Raw genomic sequence first — 24,543 nt, 5'->3', positions numbered from 1 at the left:
GATCGTAAGAGATGGAAAAGAGCCACCGTGGTACAACAACTGAGTTAGAAAATTGTTGCAGAAGCAAAGGGAACTTCACAGCAAACATAAACATAGCCAAAGCTTTGCAGACAAACAAAAATTACGTGAAGCGAAATGTAGTGTGAGGAGGCTATGCGAGAGGCATTCAATGAATTCAAAAGTAAAGTTCTATGTTCTGACTTGGCAGAAAATCCTAAGAAATTTTGGTCTTATGTCAAAGCGGTAGGTGGATCAAAACAAAATGTCCAGACACTCTGTGACCAAAATGGTACTGAAACAGAGGATGACAGACTAAAGGCCGAAATACTAAATGTCTTTTTCCAAAGCTGTTTCACAGAGGAAGACTGCGCTGTAGTTCCTTCTCTAGATTGTCACACAGATGACAAAATGGTAGATATCAAAATAGTCGACAGAGGGATAGAGAAACAATTAAAATCACTCAAAAGAGGAAAGGCCGCTGGACCTGATGGGACACCAGTTCGATTTTACACAGAGTCCGCGAAGGAACTTGCCCCCCTTCTTGCAACGGTGTACCGTAGGTCTCTAGAAGGGCGTTGGGTTCCAAAGGATTGGAAAAGGGCACAGGTCATCCCCGTTTTGAAGAAGGGACGTCGAACAGATGTGCATAACTATAGACCTATATCTCTAACGTCGATCAGTTGTAGAATTTTGGAACACGTATTATGTTCGAGTATAATGACTTTTCTGGAGACTAGAAATCTACTCTGTAGGAATCAGCATGGGTTTCGAAAAAGACGGTCGTGTGAAACCCAGCTCGCGCTATTCGTCCACGAGACTCAGAGGGCCATAGACACGGGTTCCCAGGTAGATGCCGTGTTTCTTGACTTCCGCAAGGCGTTCGATACAGTTCCCCACAGTTGTTTAATGAACAAAGTAAGAGCATATGGACCATCAGACCAATTGTGTGATTGGATTGAAGAGTTCCTAGATAACAGAACGCAGCATGTCATTCTCAATGGAGAGAAGTCTTCCGAAGTAAGAGTGATTTCAGGTGTGCCGCAGGGGAGTGTCATAGGACCGTTGCTATTCACAATATACATAAATGACCTTGTGGATGACATCGGAAGTTCACTGAGGCTTTTTGCAGATGATGCTGTGGTGTATCGAGAGATTGTAACAATGGAAAATTGTACTGAAATGCAGGAGGATCTGCAGCAAATTGACGCATGGTGCAGGGAATGGCAATTGAATCTCAATGTGGACAAGTGTAATGTGCTGCGAATACATAGAAAGATAGATCTCTTATCATTTAGCTACAAAATAGCAGGTCAGCAACTGGAAGCAGTTAATTCCATAAATTATCTGGGAGTACGCATTAGAAGTGATTTAAAATGGAATGATCATATAAAGTTGGTCGTTGGTAAAGCAGATGTCAGACTGAGATTCAGTGGAAGAATCCTAAGGAAATACAATCCGAAAACAAAGGAAGTATGTTACAGTACGCTTGTTCACCCACTGCTTGAATACTGCTCAGCAGTGTGGGATCCGTACCAGATAGGGTTGATAGAAGAGATAGAGAAGATCCAACGGAGAGCAGCGCGCTACATTACAGGATCATTTAGTAATCGTATAAGCATTACGGAGATGATAGATAAACTCCAGTGGAAGACTCTGCAGGAGAGACGCTCAGTAGCTCGGTACGGGCTCTTCACCAAAAAGTCAAGCAGTATATTGCTCCCTCCTATGTATATCTCACGAAGAGACCATGAGGATAAAATCAGAGAGATTAGAACCCACACAGAAGCATACCGACAATCCTTCTTTCCATGAACAATACGAGACTGGAATAGAAGGGAGAACCGATAGAGGTACTGAAGGTACCCTCCGCCACACACCGTCAGGGGCTTGCGGAGTATGGATGTAGATGTAGATGTAGATACAAACTGCTTCTCTCTTTCTGGCTTGTTCATGCAAAACTTAGTTCAGAGTGTTTATATTTTAACCCCCTTACACAGGTGACCACTGAAAGACTAAATTTATGCTAAATACAAAAAAGATGTTGGTGATTTTCACATAATAATTCTACAATTATGTAGTGATCAAAAGCTATAAAAGTACAATTCATCATTCTTGTTTTTAAAAGTACAAGGAATATGAACTTGTGAGTTCTTTTGAAAACTTTGCATAGAAGGTCAGCTTTAATGTCTACTTTTCTCTGAAAGTGATTTCCTATCTTTTATATATTATTTTAGTATTGTAAAAATCCAGATATGATTCTAGTAACAGTATTTGTGAAAATCAAGTGTGTTTTGGAATTTTGATTTACAATGAAGTTTAAATATTTCATATTTGAATTATAACTTACTGCAATAAATTTGACAAAATTAAAGTGCATTGCAAATACTCCATCCTCTGTGCTTTCTAATAATTTGTGAGTTTTATATCCTGACAGTTTAGTGTGCAAACTTTTAATGATGAACTCAGTCCACAGCATGTGACATATTCAGTATTGAAGTACCCGACACATGGCGTAAAACGTTATAATTGTCACAATGCAGAGATGATCTCTTGGGTCATTTATTCTCTTACCATTTTTTCTATTTGTTGCTTATTATGAATTAAATACTGTCAAGGCAAGCTTTTCTGCAAATACAAGCATGTACAAGCAGTCTGTTCTTCGTAAGCATAGTCCGTCTGTACATCTATATGTGTAACCAAGAACTGGAGATACACAGTATTTTGCCATAAGCATGGTCCATTGACATCATTATATGTTTTTTGAAACAAAGATGAAAATAAGAGATATTTGCAGTATAATTTTTGTTGTGAAATGACAGATAGTGCTTCAAGACATTTTCCATCAAGCTTTGAGAAGATTATCTGCAACATTCAACCATATTCAGATGATCTGATAGCTCTGAGAGTGTAGAGGTGTCTCCCCACTCAGACCAGCTACCAACATCACCTGTTAATGAAGAGATTACACACCAAAAGTTAGTGAAAGGGTGTCAGTGGTCGTTCTATTGTAACACAGAACGATTCTTCAGGGCCGTCTACGTCTGCTACCATTCTCACCATACTAGAAGACCACATAAAAATGTGTAACTTTCTTTCTGTTGCAGTGGAGCAGTTGGCTTAATTGCTTTAAAAAAGCTAGAGTTTATGAACTGTATTGTTAAGTGTAAAGGACCCTTCCCATATTATTAGTTTCTCTCTGTTTGGAGAGTGCTCCTGCTCTGCGATTGTGTACTGAATTGATGAATAACCAGTTGAGTTGTTAAAGAGTTATCCTTTTTATTATTTTACTCCACAACTAATGTTGGCTTTTGTGTAGAAGCCATTTTGTAGTGGAATCCTGACTGTGACATTGTAAATGCAACCAAATGTTGTACATAATAATAAAATGAAGAGGACTATATGAGTTTCGACAAGAAAAATCTTCATGTACACATGTGGAGTATAAGTACAGAAAGAAGAAAAAAAATCATGCATTATGCTGCAGTAAAGCAAAGTAAAATGATTATGGGAATAAACTTCGGGTTGGATTTAAAAGTAATACACCCAATAATATCAAATGAAAAAATGGCTGGGTCATAATCATAAAAACTATACAATTTTAGACACACAAACAAACACAAACATACATACAAAATTCAAGCTTTCGCAACAAACTGTTGCCTCATCAGGAAAGAGGGAAGGAGAGGGAAAGACGAAAGGATGTGGGTTTTAAGGGAGAGGGTAAGGAGTCATTCCAATCCCAGGAGCAGAAAGACTTACCTTAGGGGGGAAAAAAGGACAGGTATACACTCGCACACACGCACATATCCATCCACACATAAAGACACAAGCCGCTTGTGTCTGTATGTGTGGATGGATATGTGCGTGTGTGCGAGTGTATACCTGTCCTTTTTTCCCCCCTAAGGTAAGTCTTTCTGCTCCTGGGATTGGAATGACTCCTTACCCTCTCCCTTAAAACCCACATCCTTTCGTCTTTCCCTCTCCTTCCCTCTGTGGCTGCTAAATGTTATCCAAGGCGTTTTACCCAATATGCCTGCATGATACTTTTTGAAATTTTGTTTTTGTAGTTCTAGATCATTGTAGTTCCACAGACTGCAAATAATTACATGTTGTAGATCAAACCTGTCTTCACATCAAAAAAAGTGCGCACAGCTCAAGGGAAATATTAACTTTTAAAAAAGTATAATATGAACCTAAGGACAAGTGGAACTGCATTTCAGAAGACTTTTTTCTGGATCACCAGGCCTCATCTTGCCTATTTTTAATTGTTCTCTCTTTCTAAGGTGTTTCCATTTAGATTTTACAATGCTAACAGAAAGAATAAAATGGCTCTTTATTTACCTATTGCTACAGGCCAACACAAGTAGATCCACTAAATGTCTGTGAACTAACAAATGCTTTCGATGGAACCATATTTGAGAAGTAAATCAAACAATATTTTTCTCGAGCATTTCTATATTCATATGTTTAACTCTGTAGTAGCATCATCATTCTAAATTGGAGTGTGGACAGTACCATTGCCCATATGGGAATTGCTTGCCCCAGTTCATTTAATTACACCAAAGGTCTCTCAATTTAAAAAAAAAGAAAAGAAAAGAAACTTGCACATTGAGTTAAAAAGGAAGATCTACTACTGCTATTGCCTGGTTTTTCAGTGCATTGCCATCTGGTGAGGTTACCAATACCCATCCACGTCCCACCCCCAAAGGGAGAGACAAGGATATTGCATATGTTTAGTGGATGGTGGAATACCATTGTGGGATGGATGAGAAAGATAGAGGAGAGGATATTTCTCATTTCAGGGCATGATGACAGGTAGTTGAAATCCTGTCGGAGAATGTGATTCAGCTATTCCAGTACTGGGTGGTACTGAGAGACAAGGCATGAGAGATTTGTTTCTGAACAAGGCTGGGAGGGTAATTTCAGCCTGTGAAGGCCTCAATTAGACACTGGGCATATTTGGAGAGGCACCACTTATCACTACAGATCCAATGACCAAGGATGGCCAGGCCATATGGAAGGGACTTCTTGGTATGGAATGGGTGGCAGCTGTCAAAGTGGAGTTATTGTTGGTGGTTGGTAGGTTAGATGTGGGTGGAGGTAATGATGTAGCCATCCTTGAGGTGGAGGTCAACCCCAAAGAGAGTTGCTTGTTGGATTGAGGTGGACAGTGAAACAAAGGGGGAGAAGGTGTTGAGGTTCTGGATGAATGTGGATAGTGCATCCTCAGTGTCAGTCCAGATCACAAGGATGTCATCGGTAAATCTGAACCAGATGAGCAGTTTGGGATTCTGAGTGGCCAGGAAGGATTTTAAAAAATGGTTCAAATGGCTCTGAGCACTATGGGACTTAACATCTGAGGCCATCAGTCCCCTAGAACTTAGAACTACTTAAACCTAACTAACCTAAGGACATCACACACATCCATGCCTGAGGCAGGATTCGAACCTGCGAACGTAGTGGTCTCGCGGTTCCAGACTGAAGCACCTAGAACTGCTCGGCCGCAACGTCCGGCACGAAGGATTCCTCTGGATGTCCAAAAACAGGTTGGCATAGGATAGTACCATGCAGATGCCTGTTTGTGTACCCCAGATTTGTTTGTGGGTGGTAAGTGGGTTTAGTGTCAGATGTGTGCTGAGAAAGACAGTGTTCAATAGGGGCAAGTCCATGGGCATTGGGGATGTCAGTCTAGAAGGGGCACTGGATGATAAAGGAATGGGAACTGCGGAGAGTTGGTGGAGGAAGTAATTGGTGTCTTATATAGAGGAGGGCAGGTTACAGAAAATGGGTTGAGGTGCTAGTCCTTGAGAGTGAAGGTTCTCTCTTCGGGAGCACAGTAACCAGCCACAACAAGGCATTATGGGTGGTTGGGTTTATGAGTTTTGGGAAACACGTTGGAGGTTGGAGTGGTGGGAGTGAGGAGATGGACAGACTCAGGGGAGGACCTAAGATTTGAGGAGGGACTGCTCAATTTCTGGAATAGCATTACTGTGTCAGCGTTTGTAGGTGTACATTTATGACAGCTGAGGGAGTCCATCAGCCAGATAATTGCTGCAATTCATAACCACAATGCTGGAGACTTTGTGGTGAAACAGGCACCAAGGCCACAACTGTCATGTGGCAGAGCATTCTCTACAACATGATAATCATGAATGCAATGCCTGTTTCACTGCATGTGGCATTTGGATTCTTCCCCACACTAGATTCTCAGAAGTCTGCAGGTGGGAAGTGGCATTACAACATATCCTTAATTCTCACCTACCATCCATCTAGTCTTAATTGATGTTTATTTCTTTGATTTATTCTCAGTAACTGTTCCTTTCTTTGTTCCCTTTTAGTTTCTACACCTTTTATTTTCTGGTCTGTCTACTTTTCCCCATCCTGCACCTCTACCACATACAATGGGCTACAGCTTTCTGCTGTTATTAACTCCTGCACAATGTTTCATCAGTAATCTCTGTCTTGCTTATTACACTGTCTTCCACTTCTAAGCTCTCGCCTTAACCTTTATATGTGTGTGTTCTTCTGCCTTTCCTTAGCGAGTATATTTTTTTTATCTACCCAGTTACAGTTTATTTTCAAAAACTGAAAATTGTGTTAATATTCTTCCCTCTATGGTTATCAAATAAGCTTTTCTTATTTCATAACAGTTCGCTACAGTTAAAAAAAACATATTGTTATCTATGAAACTTCCTAAATACGTTATCTTAAATTGTTGCAATGCATATGTTTACTTCCCTAGCTGATCAAACATGGTTTGAAAATCCTGGAGATACTTCAATACCCTAAATTTTGAAATTAAGGATGCTGGTCATTTGGTAAGGCTATGTCACAAATCTGAAATTACATCTTATCGCTACGTCATGTCTGTAATATCTCTCGTCACTAATTGTGTGTCAGCTAAACAAATGCATGCCTGTGAAAGTGCCTACTACTCTCCCGGGCCAGAAGGCTGTGAGCCAATGTGGTCCAGAGCCACAATATTACAAAATGCCTCTGGTATTGGTATATAAAAAAAATAATATGTGCAATTATAGCAATCAGATGTTGTTGTTGTTGTGGTCTTCAGTCCTGAGACTGGTTTGATGCAGCTCTCCATGCTACTCTATCCTGTGCAAGCTCCTTCATCTCCCAGTACCTACTGCAATCTACATCCTTCTGAATCTGCTTAGTGTATTCATCTCTTGGTCTCCCTCTACGATTTTTACCCTCCACGGTGCCCTCCAATGCTAAATTTGTGATCCCTTGATGCCTCAAAACATGTCCTATCAACCGATCCCTTCTTCTAGTCAAGTTGTGCCACAAACTTCTCTTCTCCCCAATCCTATTCAATACCTCCTCATTAGTTACGTGATCTACCCACCTTATCTTCAGCATTCTTCTGTAACACCACATTTCGAAAGCTTCTATTCTCTTTTTGTCCAAACTAGTCATGTTTCACTTCCATACATGGTTACACTCCATACAAATACTTTCAGAAACGACTTCTTGACGCTTAAATCTGTACTCGATGTAAACAAATTTCTCTTCTTCAGAAACGCTTTCCTTCCCATTGCCAGTCTACATTTTATATCCTCTCTACTTCGACCATCATTAGTTATTTAGCTCCCTAAATAGCTAAACTCCTTTACTACTTTAAGTGTCTCATTTCCTAATCTAATTCCCTCAGCATCACCTGATTTAATTTGTCTACATTCCATTATCCTCGTTTTGCTTTTGTTGATGTTCATCTTATATCCTCCTTTCAAGACACTGTCCATTCCCTTCAACTGCTCTTCCAAGTCCTTTGCTGTCTCTGACAGAATTACAATGTCATCGGCGAACCTCAAAGTTTTTACTTCTTCTCCATGAATTTTAATACCTACTCCGAATTTTTCTTTTGTTTCCTTTACTGCTTGCTCAATATACAGATTGAATAACATCGGGCAGAGGCTACAACCCTGTCTCACTCCCTTCCCAACCACTGCTTCCCTTTCATGCCCCTCGACTCTTATAACTGCCATCTGGTTTCTGTACAAATTGTAAATAGCCTTTTGCTCCCTGTATTTTACCCCTGCCACCTTCAGAATTTGAAAGAGAGTATTCCAGTTAACATTGTCAAAAGCTTTCTCTACGTCTACAAATGCTAGAAACGTAGGTTTGCCTTTTCTTAATCTTTCGTCTAAGATAAGTCGTAAGGTTAGTATTGCCTCACGTGTTCCAACATTTCTACGGAATCCAAACTGATCTTCCCCGAGGTCCGCTTCTACCAGTTTTTCCATTCGTCTGTAAAGAATTCGTGTTAGTATTTTGCAGCTGTGACTTATTAAACTGATAGTTTGGTAATTTTCACATCTGTCAACACCTGCTTTCTTTGGAATTGGAATTATTATATTCTTCTTGAAGTCTGAGGGTATTTCGACTGTCTCATACATCTTGCTCACCAGATGGTAGAGTTTTGTCAAGAATGGCTCTCCCAAGGCCATCAGTAGTTCTAATGGAATGTTGTCTACTCCCGGGGCCTTGTTTCGACTCGGGTCTTTCAGTGCTCTGTCAAACTCTTCACGAAGTATCTTATCTCCCATTTCGTCTTCATCTACATCCTCTTCCATTTCCATAATATTGTCCTCAAGTACATCGCCCTTGTATAAACCCTCTATATACTCCTTCCACCTTTCTGCCTTCCCTTCTTTGCTTAGAACTGGGTTGCCATCTGAGCCCTTGATATTCATACAAGTGGTTCTCTTCTCTCCAAAGGTCTCTTTAATTTTCCTGTAGGCAGTATCTATCTTACCCCTAGTGAGACAAGCCTCTACATCCTTACGTTTGTCCTCTAGCCATCCCTGCTTAGCCATTTTGCACTTCCTGTCGATATCATTTTTGAGACGTTTGTATTCCTTTTTGCCTGCCTCATTTACTGCATTTTTATATTTTCCCCTTTCATCCATTAAATTCAATATTTCTTCTGTTACCCAAGGATTTCTATTAGCCCTCGTCTTTTTACCTACTTGATCCTCTGCTGCCTTCACTACTTCATCCCTCAGAGCTGCCCATTCTTCTTCTACTGTATTTCTTTCCCCCATTCCTGTCAATTGTTCCCTTAAGCTCTCCCTGAAACTCTCTACAACCTCTGGTTCTTTCAGTTTATCCAGGTCCCATCTCCTTAAATTCCCACCTTTTTGCAGTTTCTTCAGTTTCAATCTGCAGTTCATAACCAATAGATTGTGGTCAGAATCCACATCTGCCCCTGGAAGTGTCTTACAGTTTAAAAATTGGTTCCTAAATCTCTGTCTTACCATTATATAATCTATCTGATACCTTTTAGTATCTCCAGGATTCTTCCAGGTATACAACCTTCTTTTATGATTTTTGAACCAAGTGTTAGCTATGATTAAGTTATGCTCTGTGCAAAATTCTACAAGGCGGCTTCCTCTTTCATTTCTTCCCCCCAATCCATATTCACCTACTATGTTTCCTTCTCTCCCTTTTCCTACACTCGAATTCCAGTCACCCATGACTATTAAATTTTCGTCTCCCTTCACTACCTGAATAATTTCTTTTATCTCATCATACATTTCATCTATTTCTTCATCATCTGCAGAGCTAGTTGGCATATAAACTTGTACTACTGTAGTAGGCATGGGCTTTGTGTCTATCTTGGCCACAATAATGCGTTCACTATGCTGTTTGTAGTAGCTAACCCGCACTCCTATTTTTTTATTCATTATTAAACCTACTCCTGCATTACCCCTATTTGATTTTGTATTTATAACCCTGTAATCACCTGACCAAAAGTCTTGTTCCTCCTGCCACCAAACTTCACTAATTCCCACTATATCTAACTTTAACCTATCCATTTCCCTTTTTAAATTTTCTAACCTACCTGCCCGATTAAGGGATCTGACATTCCACGCTCCGATCCGTAGAACGCCAGTTTTCTTTCTCCTGATAACGACGTCCTCTTGAGTAGTCCTCGCCCGGAGATCCGAATGGGGGACTATTTTACCTCCGGAATATTTTACCCAAGAGGACGCCATCATCATTTAACCATACAGTAAAGCTGCATGCCCTCGGGAAAAATCAGATGTGAGATGTGAGATTTTCTATTAAGTTCTCTCTGGTTTGTTGACAATAGTAAATTCAGTCTTGTAGTAATAATGTTTCCTCACGTAGAGTGCACACATTTTGCCCAAAATGGGAATGATCTAACTGTCTGATACTTCATGTGTAACATAATCAAAGCTTAAGTAAGTAAGTATTAATAGTTTCATATTGTGTAGTAATACACTTACTTCTATTATTCATTAATAAGACACCAGCCTCAAATAGTACTGCAATATCAGTAACATGAGATATCATTAATAGTATCAGGTAATAAAATTTTCATTAGTAATCTTTTAGTAATAGAAGAACATAACTGTAACAACAGGAAATGATAAATTTCAATAATACTCAGAGGTAGCATATTCTTAGTGACAGCTGATGCTGGTGAAGTCTCTATAGTAACAGTAGCTAGCAATGTTACAGTATTAGCTAGTCATGATGATGATGGGGATGATGATGATGATGATGATGATGATGATGATGACATCGAACCTCAATAGTGACGGCAGCTGGCACATTCAGTATTTAAAGATAACAGTAAGTTCTCAGAAGGAACAGAAGGTAAAAATCTGTCAGTAGTAACTGATAATACTAATCTGTCAGCAGTAATTGACAATAGTAACTTATTAGTATTGATAGAGGAAAGTGGCTTTCCATCTATCAGATCTCTATTATCTGTAGCAATTTCACTACCCAAGGGTTCCAAAGTAGCCTCTACTTTCTTTGATTGAGGTTCCATTCCATTTATATGTGCTGTAATACACTTGTGGAAAAAAAAACTGCAACACCAAAAAATAGTTAATGTTGAGTAATTCAAGTTCAGGAATACATTTGTATAGGTAACATTCTTAAATGATTAACATTGCAAGATCACAGGTTAATGGAAGGCCAAAATAAGCCATTGCAATGTGAAATACTGGTATATTAATAACCAATGTAACCGCCACAATGTTGAATGGAAGCTTACAAATGTGCATGCATTGTGTTGAACAGATGCCGGATGTCAGTTTGTGCGATAGAGTTACATTCCTGTTGTGTGGTCAGTTGGTACAGGAACAGGTAATGCTGTTTGTGGATGACACTGGAGTTGTCATCAGATTATGTTCTAAATGTGCTCAATGGAAGGCAGATCTGGTGTTTGAGCAGGCCAAGGCAAGATTTTGACACTCTGAAGACCACATTTGGTTGCAAAAGCATTATGTGGGTGAATGTTATCCTGTTAAAAACATCCCCTGGAATGCTGTTCATGAAGGGCAGCATGTCGTTGTTGTGGTCTTCAGTCCAGAGACTGGTTTGATGCAGGTCTCCATGCTACTCTATCCTGTGCAAGCTTATTCATCTCCCAGTACCTACTGAAACCTACATCCTTCTGAATCTGCTTAGTGTATTCATCTCTTGGTCTCCCTCTACAATTTTTACCCTCCACGCTGCCCACCAATACTAAATTGGTGATCCCTTGATGCCCCAGAACATGTCCTACCAACTGATCCCTTCTTCTAGTCAAGTTTTGCGACAAATTTCTCTTCTCCCCAATTAGTTACGTGATCTACCCATCTAATCTTCAGCATTCTTCCATAGCACCATATTTTGATAGGTTCTATTCTCTTCCTGTCTAAACTATTTATCGTCCATGTTTCACTTCCATACATGGCTACACTCCATACAAATACTTTCAGAAACGACTTCCTGACACTTAAACCTATACTTGATGTTAACAAATTTCTCTCCTTCAGAAACTCTTTCCTTGCCATTGCCAGTCTACATTTTATATCCTCTCTACTTCAACCATCATCAGTTATTTTGCTTCCCAAATAGCAAAACTCCTTTACTACTTTAAGCATCTTATTTCCTAATCTAATTCCCACAGCATCTCCCGATTTAATTTGACTACATTCCATTATCCTCATTTTGCTTTTGTTGATGTTCATCTTATATCCTCCATTCAAGACACTGTCCATTCCATTCAGCTGCACTTCCAGGTCCTTTGCTGTCGGTGACAGAATTACAATGTCATTGGTGAACCTCAAAGTTTTTATTTCTTCTCCATGGATTTTAATTCCTACTCTGAATTTTTCTTTTGTTTCCTTTACTGCTTGCTCAATATAAAGATTGAATAACATCGGGGATAGGCTACTACCCTGTCTCACTCCCTTCCCAATCACTGCTTCCCTTTCATATCCCTCGACTCTTATAACTGCCATCTGGTTTCTGTACAAATTGTAAATAGCCTTTTGCTCCCTGTATTTGATCCCTGCCACCTTCAGATTTGAAAGAGAGTATTCCAGTCAACATTGTCAAAACAAGTCTACAAATGCTAGAAACATAGGTTTACCTTTCCTTGATCTGTCTTCTAAGTTAAGTCGTAGGGTCAGTATTGCCTCACATGTTCCATCATTTCTATGGAATCCAAACTAATCTTCCCCAAGGTCTGATCTCATTTTTGAGATGTTTGTATTCCTTTTTGCCTATTTCATTTACTGTGTTTTTATATTTTCTCCTTTCATCAATTAAATTCAATATTTCTTCTGTTACCCAAAGATTTTACCTACTTGATCGTCTGCTGCCTTCACTATTTCATCTCTCAAAGCTACCCATTCTTCTTCTACTGTATTTCTTTCCCCTGTTCTTGTCAGTCGTTCCCCAATGCTGTCTCTGAAACTCTCTACAACCTCTGGTTCTTTCAGTTTATCCAGGTCCCATCTCCTTAAATTCCCACCTTTTTGCAGTTTCTTCAGTTTTAATCTACAGTTCATAACCAATAGATTGTGGTCAGAGTCCACATCTGCCTCCGGAAATGTCTTACAATTTAAAACCTGGTTCCTAAATCTCTGTCTTACCATTATATAATATATGTGAAACAATCCAGAATCTCCAGGCCTCTTCCATGTATACAACCTTCTTCCATGATTCTTTACCCATGCGTTAGCTATGATTAAGTTATGCTCTGTGCAAAATTCTACCAGGAGGCTTCCTCCTTCATTCCTTACCCCCTTTCCATACCCACCTACTATGTTTCCTTCTCTTCCTTTTCTTATGATCAAATTCCAGTCACCCATGACTATTAAATTTTCGTTTCCCTTCACTGAATAATTTCTTTTATCATACATTTCATCAATCTCTTCGTCATCTGTGGAGCTGGTTGGCATATAAACTAGTCCTGTGAGGTAGGCATGGGTTTCATGTCTATCTTTGCTACAATTGTGTATTCACTATGCTGTTTGTAGTATTATAGTACCTGCATTCCTTTTTTCCTATTCATTATTAAACCTACTCCTGCAGTAGCCCTATTTGATTTTGTACTTATAACCCTATATTCACATGATGAGAAGTCTTGTTCCTCCTGCCTTCGAACTTCACTAATCCCCACTATGTCTAACTTTAAACTATCCATTTCCCTTTTTAAGTTTTCTAATCTACGTGCCTGATTAAGGGATCTGACATTCGACACTCCAATCCATAGAATGCCAATTTTCTTTCTCCTGATAAAGATGACCTCCTACGTAGTCCCCACCCAGAGATCCAAATGGGGGACTATTTTACCTCCACAATATTTTACCCAAGAGGACGCCATCATCATTTAACCATATAGTAAAGGTGCATGCCCTTGGGAAAAATTATGGCTGTAGTTCCCCTTGCTTTCAGCCGTTCACAGTACCAGCACAGCAAGGCCATTTTGGTTAATGTTACAAGGCCAGATCAGTCAATTTTCCAGACTGTTGCCCCTGCAACTACTGAAAAGGCTGCTGCCCCTCTTCAGGAACCACATGTTTGTCTGGCCTCTCAACAGATACCCCTCCATGGTGGTTGCACCTACGGTACGTCTATCTGTATCGCTGAGGCGTGCAGGCCTCCCCACCAATGGCAAGGTCATTGGTTCATTGGGGGGGGGGGGGGGGTTATCATAGGAGGTCAAATATCATATTGGCATCCAAATATGCAGTCAGGGTTCATGTGATAAACACAAGAGTGCTCGTGCTGCTACACAAAATTACACCTCAGACCATAATTCCAGGTGTAGGTCCTGTCTGTTTAGGATGCAAACAGGTTGGTTGCAGGCCCTCAATTGGCCTCCCTCCTAACCAACACAGGCCTCCAATGAGCTATCACTTGACACCACTGAAACAGCAAATGGCTGTGATTTTTGGCCAGTGGAATACACAATACAGGCTGTTTGGCTCAGACCTGTCCTTGAAGTAACTGATCTGTAACACTTCATTGTGTCACTGTGCTGCCAATTGCTGCTCAAACTGCTGTTGCACAGGCAGTGGAATGCACCAGAGCCAAATGCCTAACACGATAGTCCTCCATCTCGGTAGTATCATACGGCTGTCCAAAGCCCAGTCATCTTGCGACTGTACATTCTCATCCAATCTCACTAATCACATACAGTGGCTAATTTCCTGACAAGTCTTTGTGCACAATCACAGAAGGAACACTCACCTTCTCACAGCCCTATTATGTGATCTCGTTCAAACTCAGGGAAGCATTGAAAATGGTGTCTTTGTCACCTTGAAGTCATTCTCGACTAAAATTCACCACATTCAATCTCAAAGGTAAGTAATGCTCAGAACTGTTACAGTGTGTATTTAAAGCAGACCTGATTTGCCTCCTTATAGTGGCACTGCTGTTGTCACTCTCATGCAACTGGCACAAATTTGAATATATATCATCATTCAGGTGTAAAAACTTGTCTACCAACTTCTGATTATGTTGCACAACTCCTTCTTGGTGTTTGAAGATTTTAAACTGTAACAGCAATTGTGAATTCAACAAGGCATTAAAGTGAAAATGGGTGGCAGTATAGCAGGATTAGTTATGTAGAGAAACTACTCAGATAAGATAATTACAAAGTATGATGGAAGACATCAGAAGAGAGGATATGCTAAATGAGCTGGTCACTTCTTGCCCGTTATACCCCCTACAGAATAATATGGAACTTCTCACACTAGTAATATGTTGAGAAGCAAAGTTTCCTTCATTTTCTCCCCACCAACACTGCATTTACCGCAGTAATGTAGATACCAATTCGTCTTCTCACACTATTGGTACCATTACATATGAATATTTAACTTTCCAGCATCTCACACTTTCACAGGTTCAAAATACTTATTATACTAAGCCATGCAAAAGCTGCCTTGTGTGCTATACTAAGATAAAAGATGCAAACTGAATTAAAGTTTTACCACCTCAAAGTATTGGTGTTAGACTAATTTACATCCTTATCACTAGTTTCTAGCACTGCATTGCAGAATTTAAAATTGACATACAAGTTGCCAAACAAAAGCCAAATCACAAAGTTTGCACTTGCCTACAGTTACATTGCACATCGGTGTTTAATTAAAAGTGCAAACAGTATATTAAAGTTTAAGTGGGGTAAACACCGTATTAATTCTTGACTAACAGCTGCTTCTCTTTATTAATGCATACCCTGACTCATTCCACATTTTTGGAGGATTTTGTTCGTAATATTAATAGTTGAGCAATTATAAAGACAAATAATATATTTATATCTCTTTTGCATCAATTTTGATGAAATCTCCATTCTCACATTAAATTGGCTTTTTACATTTTTCAGGTTTATAATGCTAGTGAACTGCTGGAGTACTGTCAAGGCTTTCTGCTGCAGAATATGGTGGCACTGCTAACATATGACGATTCTGTAAAGAGACTGCTGTTTGGCAAAAAACTTCACAGCCATGATGTGTTAGCTGGACTCTTGCTTACTCTTCAAGCACGCATCAAAGCTCGTAACATGTCTGCAAGCCCACAGCGACCAAAGGCCAAATAGCACCAGTGCTGACACTATGATCCACATACAACTGTGATGTCTTGATGTACTGGAAATAAAAACCATCTCAATAGACGTGGTGCTAATTGTCAGTTAAATTCAGTTGTAAAAGTCTAATACTATGTATACATGTTCAGCCATTCTTTAGGAAGCAAATGTCTCATGGGAACAACAATCATAAGATATAACTGTAATCTCAATCTTGAATCTTAAGCCTGTTTATTGAGAGACTGCTTTGAAAGGAGTCAAAATTATGTGTGTGTGGTCAGTATCATTGTACAGAGCATTAACCAAGGATAGATAAAGAAAGCGGGAATTAAAAACTGGAATGTGTGAATATGTAATAATACCTAAGTTGATACATATTTTTAAAATATATTTCTGATAAATGTATATTCATGTATATGTGAGTGTACATAAATGTAACATTTATTATTATTATGTGTTTGAGATGTTTGACCAAGTTCCTATACTTCTGTGTTATTTGTCAACAGAACCAACATAACATAACAAACAATTTTTAGAAATAAAAACAATTATGTACTATAATTATAGCCTTAAATTCATAAAAGAGTATTTGTTGTACAATAAAATCTGAGCATGCCTTTTACTGCCATCATAAAGGAAGAAAATAATATATGATGTGTATTTTTATTTCAAGCTGTTCCTACCTGTCTGTAAGTAATCATTGGACAATAATTACTCTCCTTCTAGTAATTGTTGGGTGAAAAAGCTGAGTTTTCCAGAGGGCCTACAGTAAATTTCTGCCTTATTGCCTTCATTTCAACAAAAAGAACCTCAATCCTGAATGTTTAAGAATGTTCTGTGCTTCATTTATGGGATACTAGCTGAGAAAACTGACACTACCCAGTTATTCATTTTGTAAATTTTCTTTTGGAAACGAAACCTTATATGTACAGTAATCCTGCAGTAGAATTGGTATGAGATGATCCCAGAGTGTTTCTGTACACTGGACGCACCTGCCTCACCTGTCTACAACACGATTTTATAAACATCTCTATGGCAACACCTCTTCATAACTCTATAGATAGCTATTGTTTCCACTTACACTCATTTGTGGTTCATAGTTGAAAGCTGTCAAAAGCATTGCCTGGTGTCATGGATTTCCTTAAGCTGACTCTACTGTAGGAGAGACTTAGTAGAAAAGAATAAATCTATTAAAACGTCATTCACAATTTGGTAGTTTTTCATGCATCTCAGTGTTTACCACATATCTCTTGACCTGTGTTTCATAGAATGATATAATTCTGTAGGTACATTAAGCAGCATCTGGGGATACAGTCTGAAAAATGTTTTGCGAATAGGTATTATGGATCCTTGTCCACAACAAGAATTTTCACCAGACCAGCATTTCTACCTGGTGGTAGGAAAACAGGGAATGTTGTCTTCAGAGACAGCAGGCATGCCGGAAGTACTACAGTTGAGCTCTGTGCAAGACAGCGGTAGGATAGATGACACAGATGTTAGCACCCTTGCTACACTCTATTATTTTTATAAAAAGAAACAGCATTAATGTAGAAAGTGTTGAGTGGATCCAGTGTTGTAAGATCGATTTAAATTTGATGCCTTCAGTATGCCATATGAAAAACTACAACAGGACAACGAAAACATGTTAATTTTTTCAGGGTGTCTAGAACAATGTCTGATGAATTATTGCCAACTTTACAAATTTATCTTCAACTTGAAGACACTATTATGCAGATCTGCATTTCTTCTCCAGAAATGCTTGCAGTTTCGCTGAGGTGAGTACACAATTGAAATTTACTTGCTAGGCAATATTTGATGTCTGTACAGAAATTGTGATGAAGCAAGCTGGGATATTTTTAATTCCCCTCTTGTTTTGCTATCTGCCTACTTAAATTAGTTTTTTTCATTTTTTAACTAATTACCATTAACATATGGGAATTTAACCTGCATTTTCATAATAAAAAAAGGTTGGCCCTTAGTTTTAAAGAATATAACACCAGATCTAATTTTGTGTTTAGTTTTATGTATGTAATTGATTTTCTAATTTATTTTGACTATTCCTAGATAGTATCTTTTGGTATAGGGTGAAATCAGTAATTGTTTTGTAACTTAAATTCTATTGTTGACATATAAACAGATATAAATTCTATCTATAAACAGATATAAATTCTATCTAAAAACAAGGATGCTGTAACTTACCAAACAAAAGCATTGGTATGTTGATAGAGACAATAACACACACACAGAATTCAGGTGCTAGAGATGGCCTTTACATATGTCTGCTTGTGCCTGTATATGTGTGGATGGATATGTGTGTGTGTGTGTGTGTGTGTGTGTGTGTGTGTGTGTGTGCGAGCGAGTGTCTACCTGTCCCTTTTTCCCCCTTAGGTAAGTCTTTCCGCTCCCAGGACTGGAATGACTCCTTAGCCTCTTCCTTTAAACCCACATCCTTTTGTCTTTCCCTCTCCCCTCTTTCCTGATGAAGCAACCTTGGGTTGCGAAAGCTTGAAAGTTGTGTGTGTGTTCGTGTTTGTTATTGTCTCTATCAACATACCAACACTTTTGTTTGGTAAGTTACAGCATCCTTGTTTTTAGATATATTTTTCCCACGTGGAATGTTTCCCTCTATTATACAGATATAAATTCTGTAATAATTGTAAACATTTGGAAGACGAAATGCTAGTAATCTTAAAGTATCTATTAGGCTATATTCGAAAACACGTTAGCAAAACCAGCCCTTAATTAATTCCAAATTAAGTCAAATGTATTGTTTATATAACTATATTTGTTAATTTCACAATTTAAACAAATAATTTGGTCTAACTCTTGTAGTAGAAGAAACTGTTAAAAAGAACCAATTTTTTGGTGTATTCAATTAATTCAACGATGTAAGTTTTAATCGTAACTTCTGTAAATAAAACTTCAAACAGTGTGTAGTTTCGGCCCCTATTATTGTGAAGATATATAAGGACCTGATTTTTGGTCATGAGGCAGTCAGTCCACAGCCGAGTTTCAGACAAGGAACCTGTGTTGCTTAAAATGACAACAATGCATCAACTTGACAGTGAAATAAGTGTTACACCAATAGGCTGTGTATTAAAACAATGATAGTGACTGTTCAATTTATTTGAAGGACTATGAACTATGTGGTTATGTTGTTACTGCTCATAGATGTTCAGCAGTAAAGTATTGTAGCAGTATGCAGAGGTTTGCCTGCAAACTGTTAATGAGAATTATGAAAGTTTAAACAATAGTGCACTGGCCAGTGGTCAGTGCCGGAATCCACAACCCATTTTTCAGCCAGTGTAGCAACGCAGTACATTGACTCCGAGGACAACAAATGAAGAAAAATAAAGCAGGTGGAACCACTACATGTGGTGCCCTGGGTGAGGAATATTGTACGTAGCCACAATAAAACAAGGACTCGCGGACTTTGAAAAGTGAAATCAACAGCAGTTTACAATGAAGAGGTGATACAGCCAATTAGTGCTGGGGTTTTGTAACGAAGAAGGTTCAGCAGCCATTCAGCGAGCGGGTTCTATCGAAGCAGCCATTGAGTACAAGAACAGCCAATCAGCATGCAGGTGGACACAGCTGACCGCAGGTAAACAAGACGCCTTGCTGAGAGAACTACAACTTGCCGCAGCTGTGCAGACTACGGACCAAGAGGACAACCACAACATCAGAGCAGCAGAACAAGAGTGAATGAGAATAACGTAATTTCATAGCAAAGCTCTTTTGTATTAAGTGATAAATAATGAGTAGCCTTAATGAACAAGACAGTGTGACTGAGAACAAAGATGTAGAGGTTAAGTTTCTAAGTGAACAGAAAGAACTAAGTGAGACTGGTTTTGTAGACTATTATAAATCAAACATGAATGTAACTTTGAAGGATGGGGATGAAAGTTCTATTGTAAAGAGTGAAATGGACAAAAACAGTACTGAAGTGGATAGGATTGTTAAGGTTAAGGAGGAGGAATCTACTAGCAAAAGTCAGCAAGGACCAAAGTTTATGACATACGGAGAAGTTGAAGTGATGATAAGGCAAATTATGAGTATTTTGAATGATATAAGCAAGACGAAGAGGTTAATAGGGTGGAAAAAACCATGAATATGGTGGAAAATAGTAGAAAGAAAGTAGTACATAATACAATTGAAATTTAGTACATAATACTAACGAGAAATTAACTTTGAGTAGTAAATGTGTAGAAGAGAGAGAGAAACTTTGTGATGAAAATAGTAGGAAGGTGGAGGTTTCCGAGAAATTTTGTGCTGAAAGTACAGTGAAACTTGAGAACCATATCGATCAGATTAAAAATGATTCAGAAACTGAGGTAGAAACCAAGTGTGCAGTAGTGGTAGAGGAAGAACCATTAAAAGTAAATGAAAATGTAGATTCAAAACTGACAGAAAAGGAAAAAAATTTAGATGAGGTACAAAATCAAAAGCATAGTGTAACTGAAAGTGTGTGTCTGATTCTGACTGTAGTTGGAATAATGATAGCAATGATGAATCCAGTAGTGATAAGAATGGGGTATTCAAATCTATAATTAATAATGAGGGCTATGTGTTAAGTAAAGAATGGATTAATGAGGATTTGTTGTATGAAGAAGATCACATGGTAAGCAAAAAGGAGGTGTGTCACCCAGTAATAACAGCAAGTGTACAAGGAATACATGCTAAGTGTTGACTGGACAGTGGTAGTGATTTGAACGGCATTTCACAGGCGTTTTTGAATCTATTAAGAACATTGAGGGTATAATAATGATGCATATTTCTGGAATGAAAATTATTGGTGCTACTGTTAAGCTATCAAAGAGAATGAAACAAGAGGTTCTATTAACTGTGAAATTGGCAGGAACGGTGTTGGAGTGCAATTTTTTGGTAATTCAAAATCCCAGCATTGATGTAATATTTGGAACTCATTTCTTGTGCAAATAGAAAGGAGGGGGTTCAACATTCTGTGTTGGATTCATTATGTGGCGATAATGCTTACCCCAGCTGTCTCTCTCATTTTTCATGTTTCCTGAGACAGTCAAACTGTTCCCGTATCCTATCTGTAGTTTATAAGAATCACAAACATTCTGGTTGGTTGGTTTGGGGAAGGAGACCAGACAGCGAGGTCATCGGTCTCATCGGATTAGGGGAGGAAGTCGGCCGTGACCTTTGAAAGGAACCATCCCGCTATTTGCCTGGAGCGATTTAGGGAAATCACGGAAAACCTAAATCAGGATGGCCGGACGCGGGATTGAACCGTCATCCTCCCGAATGCGAGTCCAGTGTCTAACCACTGCGCCACCTCGCTCCACAAACATTCTGTCTTACACTTTCATGTACTTTTGTGCAGTAGGATACTGAAGTATAGAAATATTGTAGAAAAGATTTCTCTGGTGTTAGTTGTATGTATTTATAAACTCTGTTGTGTTAGTCATAAGAAATGCAATCGTAAGAGGATGGAAGAAAGTAAAATGGTACTATGGTTAAGGAATTTCTGTCAAACAAAGAGGTGAGTTAAGCTGAAAATGAAAGGTGTCAGCATGTGTGGAGGACAATTAACATCTGAAATAATGAGATTATTGGTGCAGCAGTGGAGACAGTGTGCAGTATAAACCATCTCAAACATGAGATCTTAATATTAATTGTGGTATAGTAGAAGTGTTAGTGTTCGGTGCAATCAGTGTATGTGGGATATCCATCTATCTGTGTCACGATACAGCCTTTTCTAACATTAAGGAATTCCAACTTTAGACATAGTTGCCCAGAGTAATGCGTGTGGAAAGAGTAAGCAAGATTTGTATGTATATCGCCCTTCAGGCTAGAATACAGTGAAATAATTGTTTTTCTAAGTGAAAATTTTGTCTGATCAGGAATGAAAGTTAAGTTTCCCTTAGCATAAGGATCAGTTACTGTGGAATGTTTTTCAGTAGAGTCAGTTTTGCATTAGATAAGCAGAGCTGGTGTTTATTTATTAGATAATGAAACAATAATGAAATAATAAAACAAAGTATAATGTTAGGGTCTTAATCGTTAGGGAGCCTGTCTCTGCAATAGGGATATTTTTTGAGAATGCTTTCCTCTAGCTAATCAGGTAAGAAATGTAAGTATAATAATGGAGCTGACAGACATGATTGAGTAATGAAAAGGATTACTGTATACAAAAAAATGTTATATAACTGTATTGGTGATCTAATTGAGAACTAGACAACACTGGGTACTGTTTATATTGTGCAATTAATGACACTGCAGCTGGAGTGAGAGATTAACAGAAAGACCAATATTTACAAGTCATATAATGCTGCATCATTGGATCTGTATGTTAACTGAAAACTTCTATTTGTGTTCTGAGGAATTATAAGCTTAAAATGGTAATACTGAAACGCTGATTAACTGATAATTATGGTGGTAAACTGATGTGAATATTCTGACAGGTCAACCATTTGGTAACATTTTGTGATTTTGTGAGGATTTAATTTTGTGTTTGAACGAGAATAATTCTCACAGTTGGGTAGAGAAATATGGCAATGATTTGATACAACTTCCATCTGCTTAATTTTGATTTGAATAGTAATTAAGCTATGTCATGGTGACACTATTAATTTTTCATAATGTAATGATTAGTAACTCTACTACTGCACACCTTGAGTTTTTACTAGAGGTACTGTACATATGTTAGACACTAAGGTAATATTTTTCAAATGGGAAAGAAACAAAAGTCTTTCAAGTTTAACCAGTTTCAGACAGTTATGACTTAAAGTAATGTTTTGTAGTGTAATGTGTACTCGATTTAAAATTTTTACTAGTCCACACCTTTCGTACTGTAGCCAATTTTAGTGCTAGTTATTGTAATGTTATGATAACTGTGCAATGTATTTATTTATGCTGTAATGACTATCATTATCCATTAGTGTTAAACATATTTTCTCTTAGACTTAAGTTGGAAGAAAAAGTAAGTGTACTAAAGTAGGATATTTTGTCTTATTTTTTCATGTACTGTGGTGGAGGAGAACAATCTCCAAGGCAACTCATCGTAGTGCATTTCCTAACTAACTGCCATTAGGACCTATTGAAGGTGTGGACAACTTTGTGAGAAAGTGTGTAAAAGCTCATTAAGTGTGAAAGTGCTTGTGGAAAACACTAAAGACTGAGCAAGTGAAATTTTCTGTCTAAAAAGTGAACTGCAAAAGTGAACCATATTTTAACTTTTTGCAACCCATGAGGATTTATTCTTTTAAGCAAGATAGGACTTGTATAAAGTGATATGGATCTTAGAATGTAATCTTTGTTTACCCAAAAAGGACATCACTTATGGGGAAGATACCTATTTATATTAAAATTATAACTTGTGGATATATTGTTCCATTGTACAATACACTGTGTGTAAATATTTTGTATGGGGTTTTCTTATGGTCTGTTCATATAAGCATAAATTTGAAAAAATGTATGTACTGTAGTTTTGATAAGATTACATATGTAATATTTTTTGTGTGTAGATTGTTTAGCCCACTTTCTAAGTCACTTGTAGGCACTGCATTGCCCAGTTAGCTATTTGCAATATCTATCTGGTCAATCCAATGAGGGGGTGATGTGTCAAAGCGAGCTGGGATTTTTTACTTCCCCTCGTGTTTTGCCATCTGCCTCCTTAAATTATTTTTTTCATTTTAACTAATTACCATTAACATAGATGAGAATGAATTGCATTTTCATAAAAGAGAAAGGTTGATCCTCAGTTTTAAAGGATATAGCACCAGATCTAATTCTGTGCGTAGTTTTATGTATGTAATTGATTTTCTAATTTATTTTGACTGTTCCTAGTTAATACTTCCATTATAGGGTGAAATCAGTGATTGTTTCATAACTTAAATTCTATTGTTGACTTATAAACAAGTATAAATTCTGTACTAACATTTGGAGGAACAACTAATAGCATTCTTTAAGTATTTATTTGGCTCTATTAAAAAGCATGTTAGCAAATAAAGTCTTTAATTAATTCCAAAGTAATTACTAGTTTTATCCGAAATATCGTTTGTGTAACTATATCTGTTAATTTTGTCATTTAAACAAATAATTCGTCCTAACCCAGGTAGCAGAAGAAACTGTTAAAAAGAACCAATTTTTCACTGTATTCAGTTACTTTAATGAGTTATGTTTTAAGTATAATTTCTGTAAATTAAACATCAAACAATGTATAGTTTCAGTGCCTATTATCGTGATGATATATATGGGCCCAATTTTTGGTCCCGAGACAGTCAGTCCATGGCTGAGTTTCAGATGAGGAACCCATATTGGTTAGATCAACAACAATGCATCTACTTAACTGTGAAATAAGTGTAATAGGCCATGTGCTAAAACAATGACAGTGTCTGTTCAATACGTACTGTATTATGCAGCAGGAACTGTGCTGTTAGGTTTATACTGCTCAAAGATGTTCAACAGTAAACTATTGTAGCAGTATGTTGATGTTTGCTTGCAAACTAATAATGAGGCTTATCAAAAGTTAACAAATAGTGCACTGGCCATATTAACTGTGTATATTGGGGGGTTATGAACGGTAAAAGTAAAGAACTGTGAAAGGCAAATGTGCACCTGTTGGCTACATGATGTGAAAAATGAAGCAGATGTCTGCGTAAAAGTGTTTCAGAACTCTATAGAAAAAATAAATCAAGGAATACAGTTGTTGCTACAGT

The 24,543-nt window shown here is 38.0% G+C and overlaps 1 protein-coding gene across 2 annotated transcripts in view; it reads left to right on the top strand.

Moving 5' to 3' along the window:
• Nucleotides 1-16,483, top strand: part of LOC124788028 (ankyrin repeat and BTB/POZ domain-containing protein 2) — a 644,871-nt gene extending 628,388 nt beyond the window's left edge. For both annotated transcript variants that reach the window (XM_047255090.1, XM_047255089.1), the window contains one exon: nt 15,659-16,483. In XM_047255090.1, the coding sequence (XP_047111046.1) occupies nt 15,659-15,871 (213 nt within the window). In that variant the 3' untranslated portion in view covers nt 15,872-16,483. The remainder of the gene's footprint in view (nt 1-15,658) is intronic.
• The last annotated feature ends 8,060 nt before the right edge of the window (nt 16,484-24,543 follow it).

This window comes from Schistocerca piceifrons, chromosome 3 (assembly GCF_021461385.2).
Source record: "Schistocerca piceifrons isolate TAMUIC-IGC-003096 chromosome 3, iqSchPice1.1, whole genome shotgun sequence".
In the NCBI taxonomy this organism is placed as follows: Eukaryota; Metazoa; Arthropoda; class Insecta; order Orthoptera; family Acrididae; genus Schistocerca; species Schistocerca piceifrons.
The sequence above is the reverse complement of the archived record's forward strand: the minus strand, read 5'-3'. Positions and strand labels throughout refer to the sequence as shown.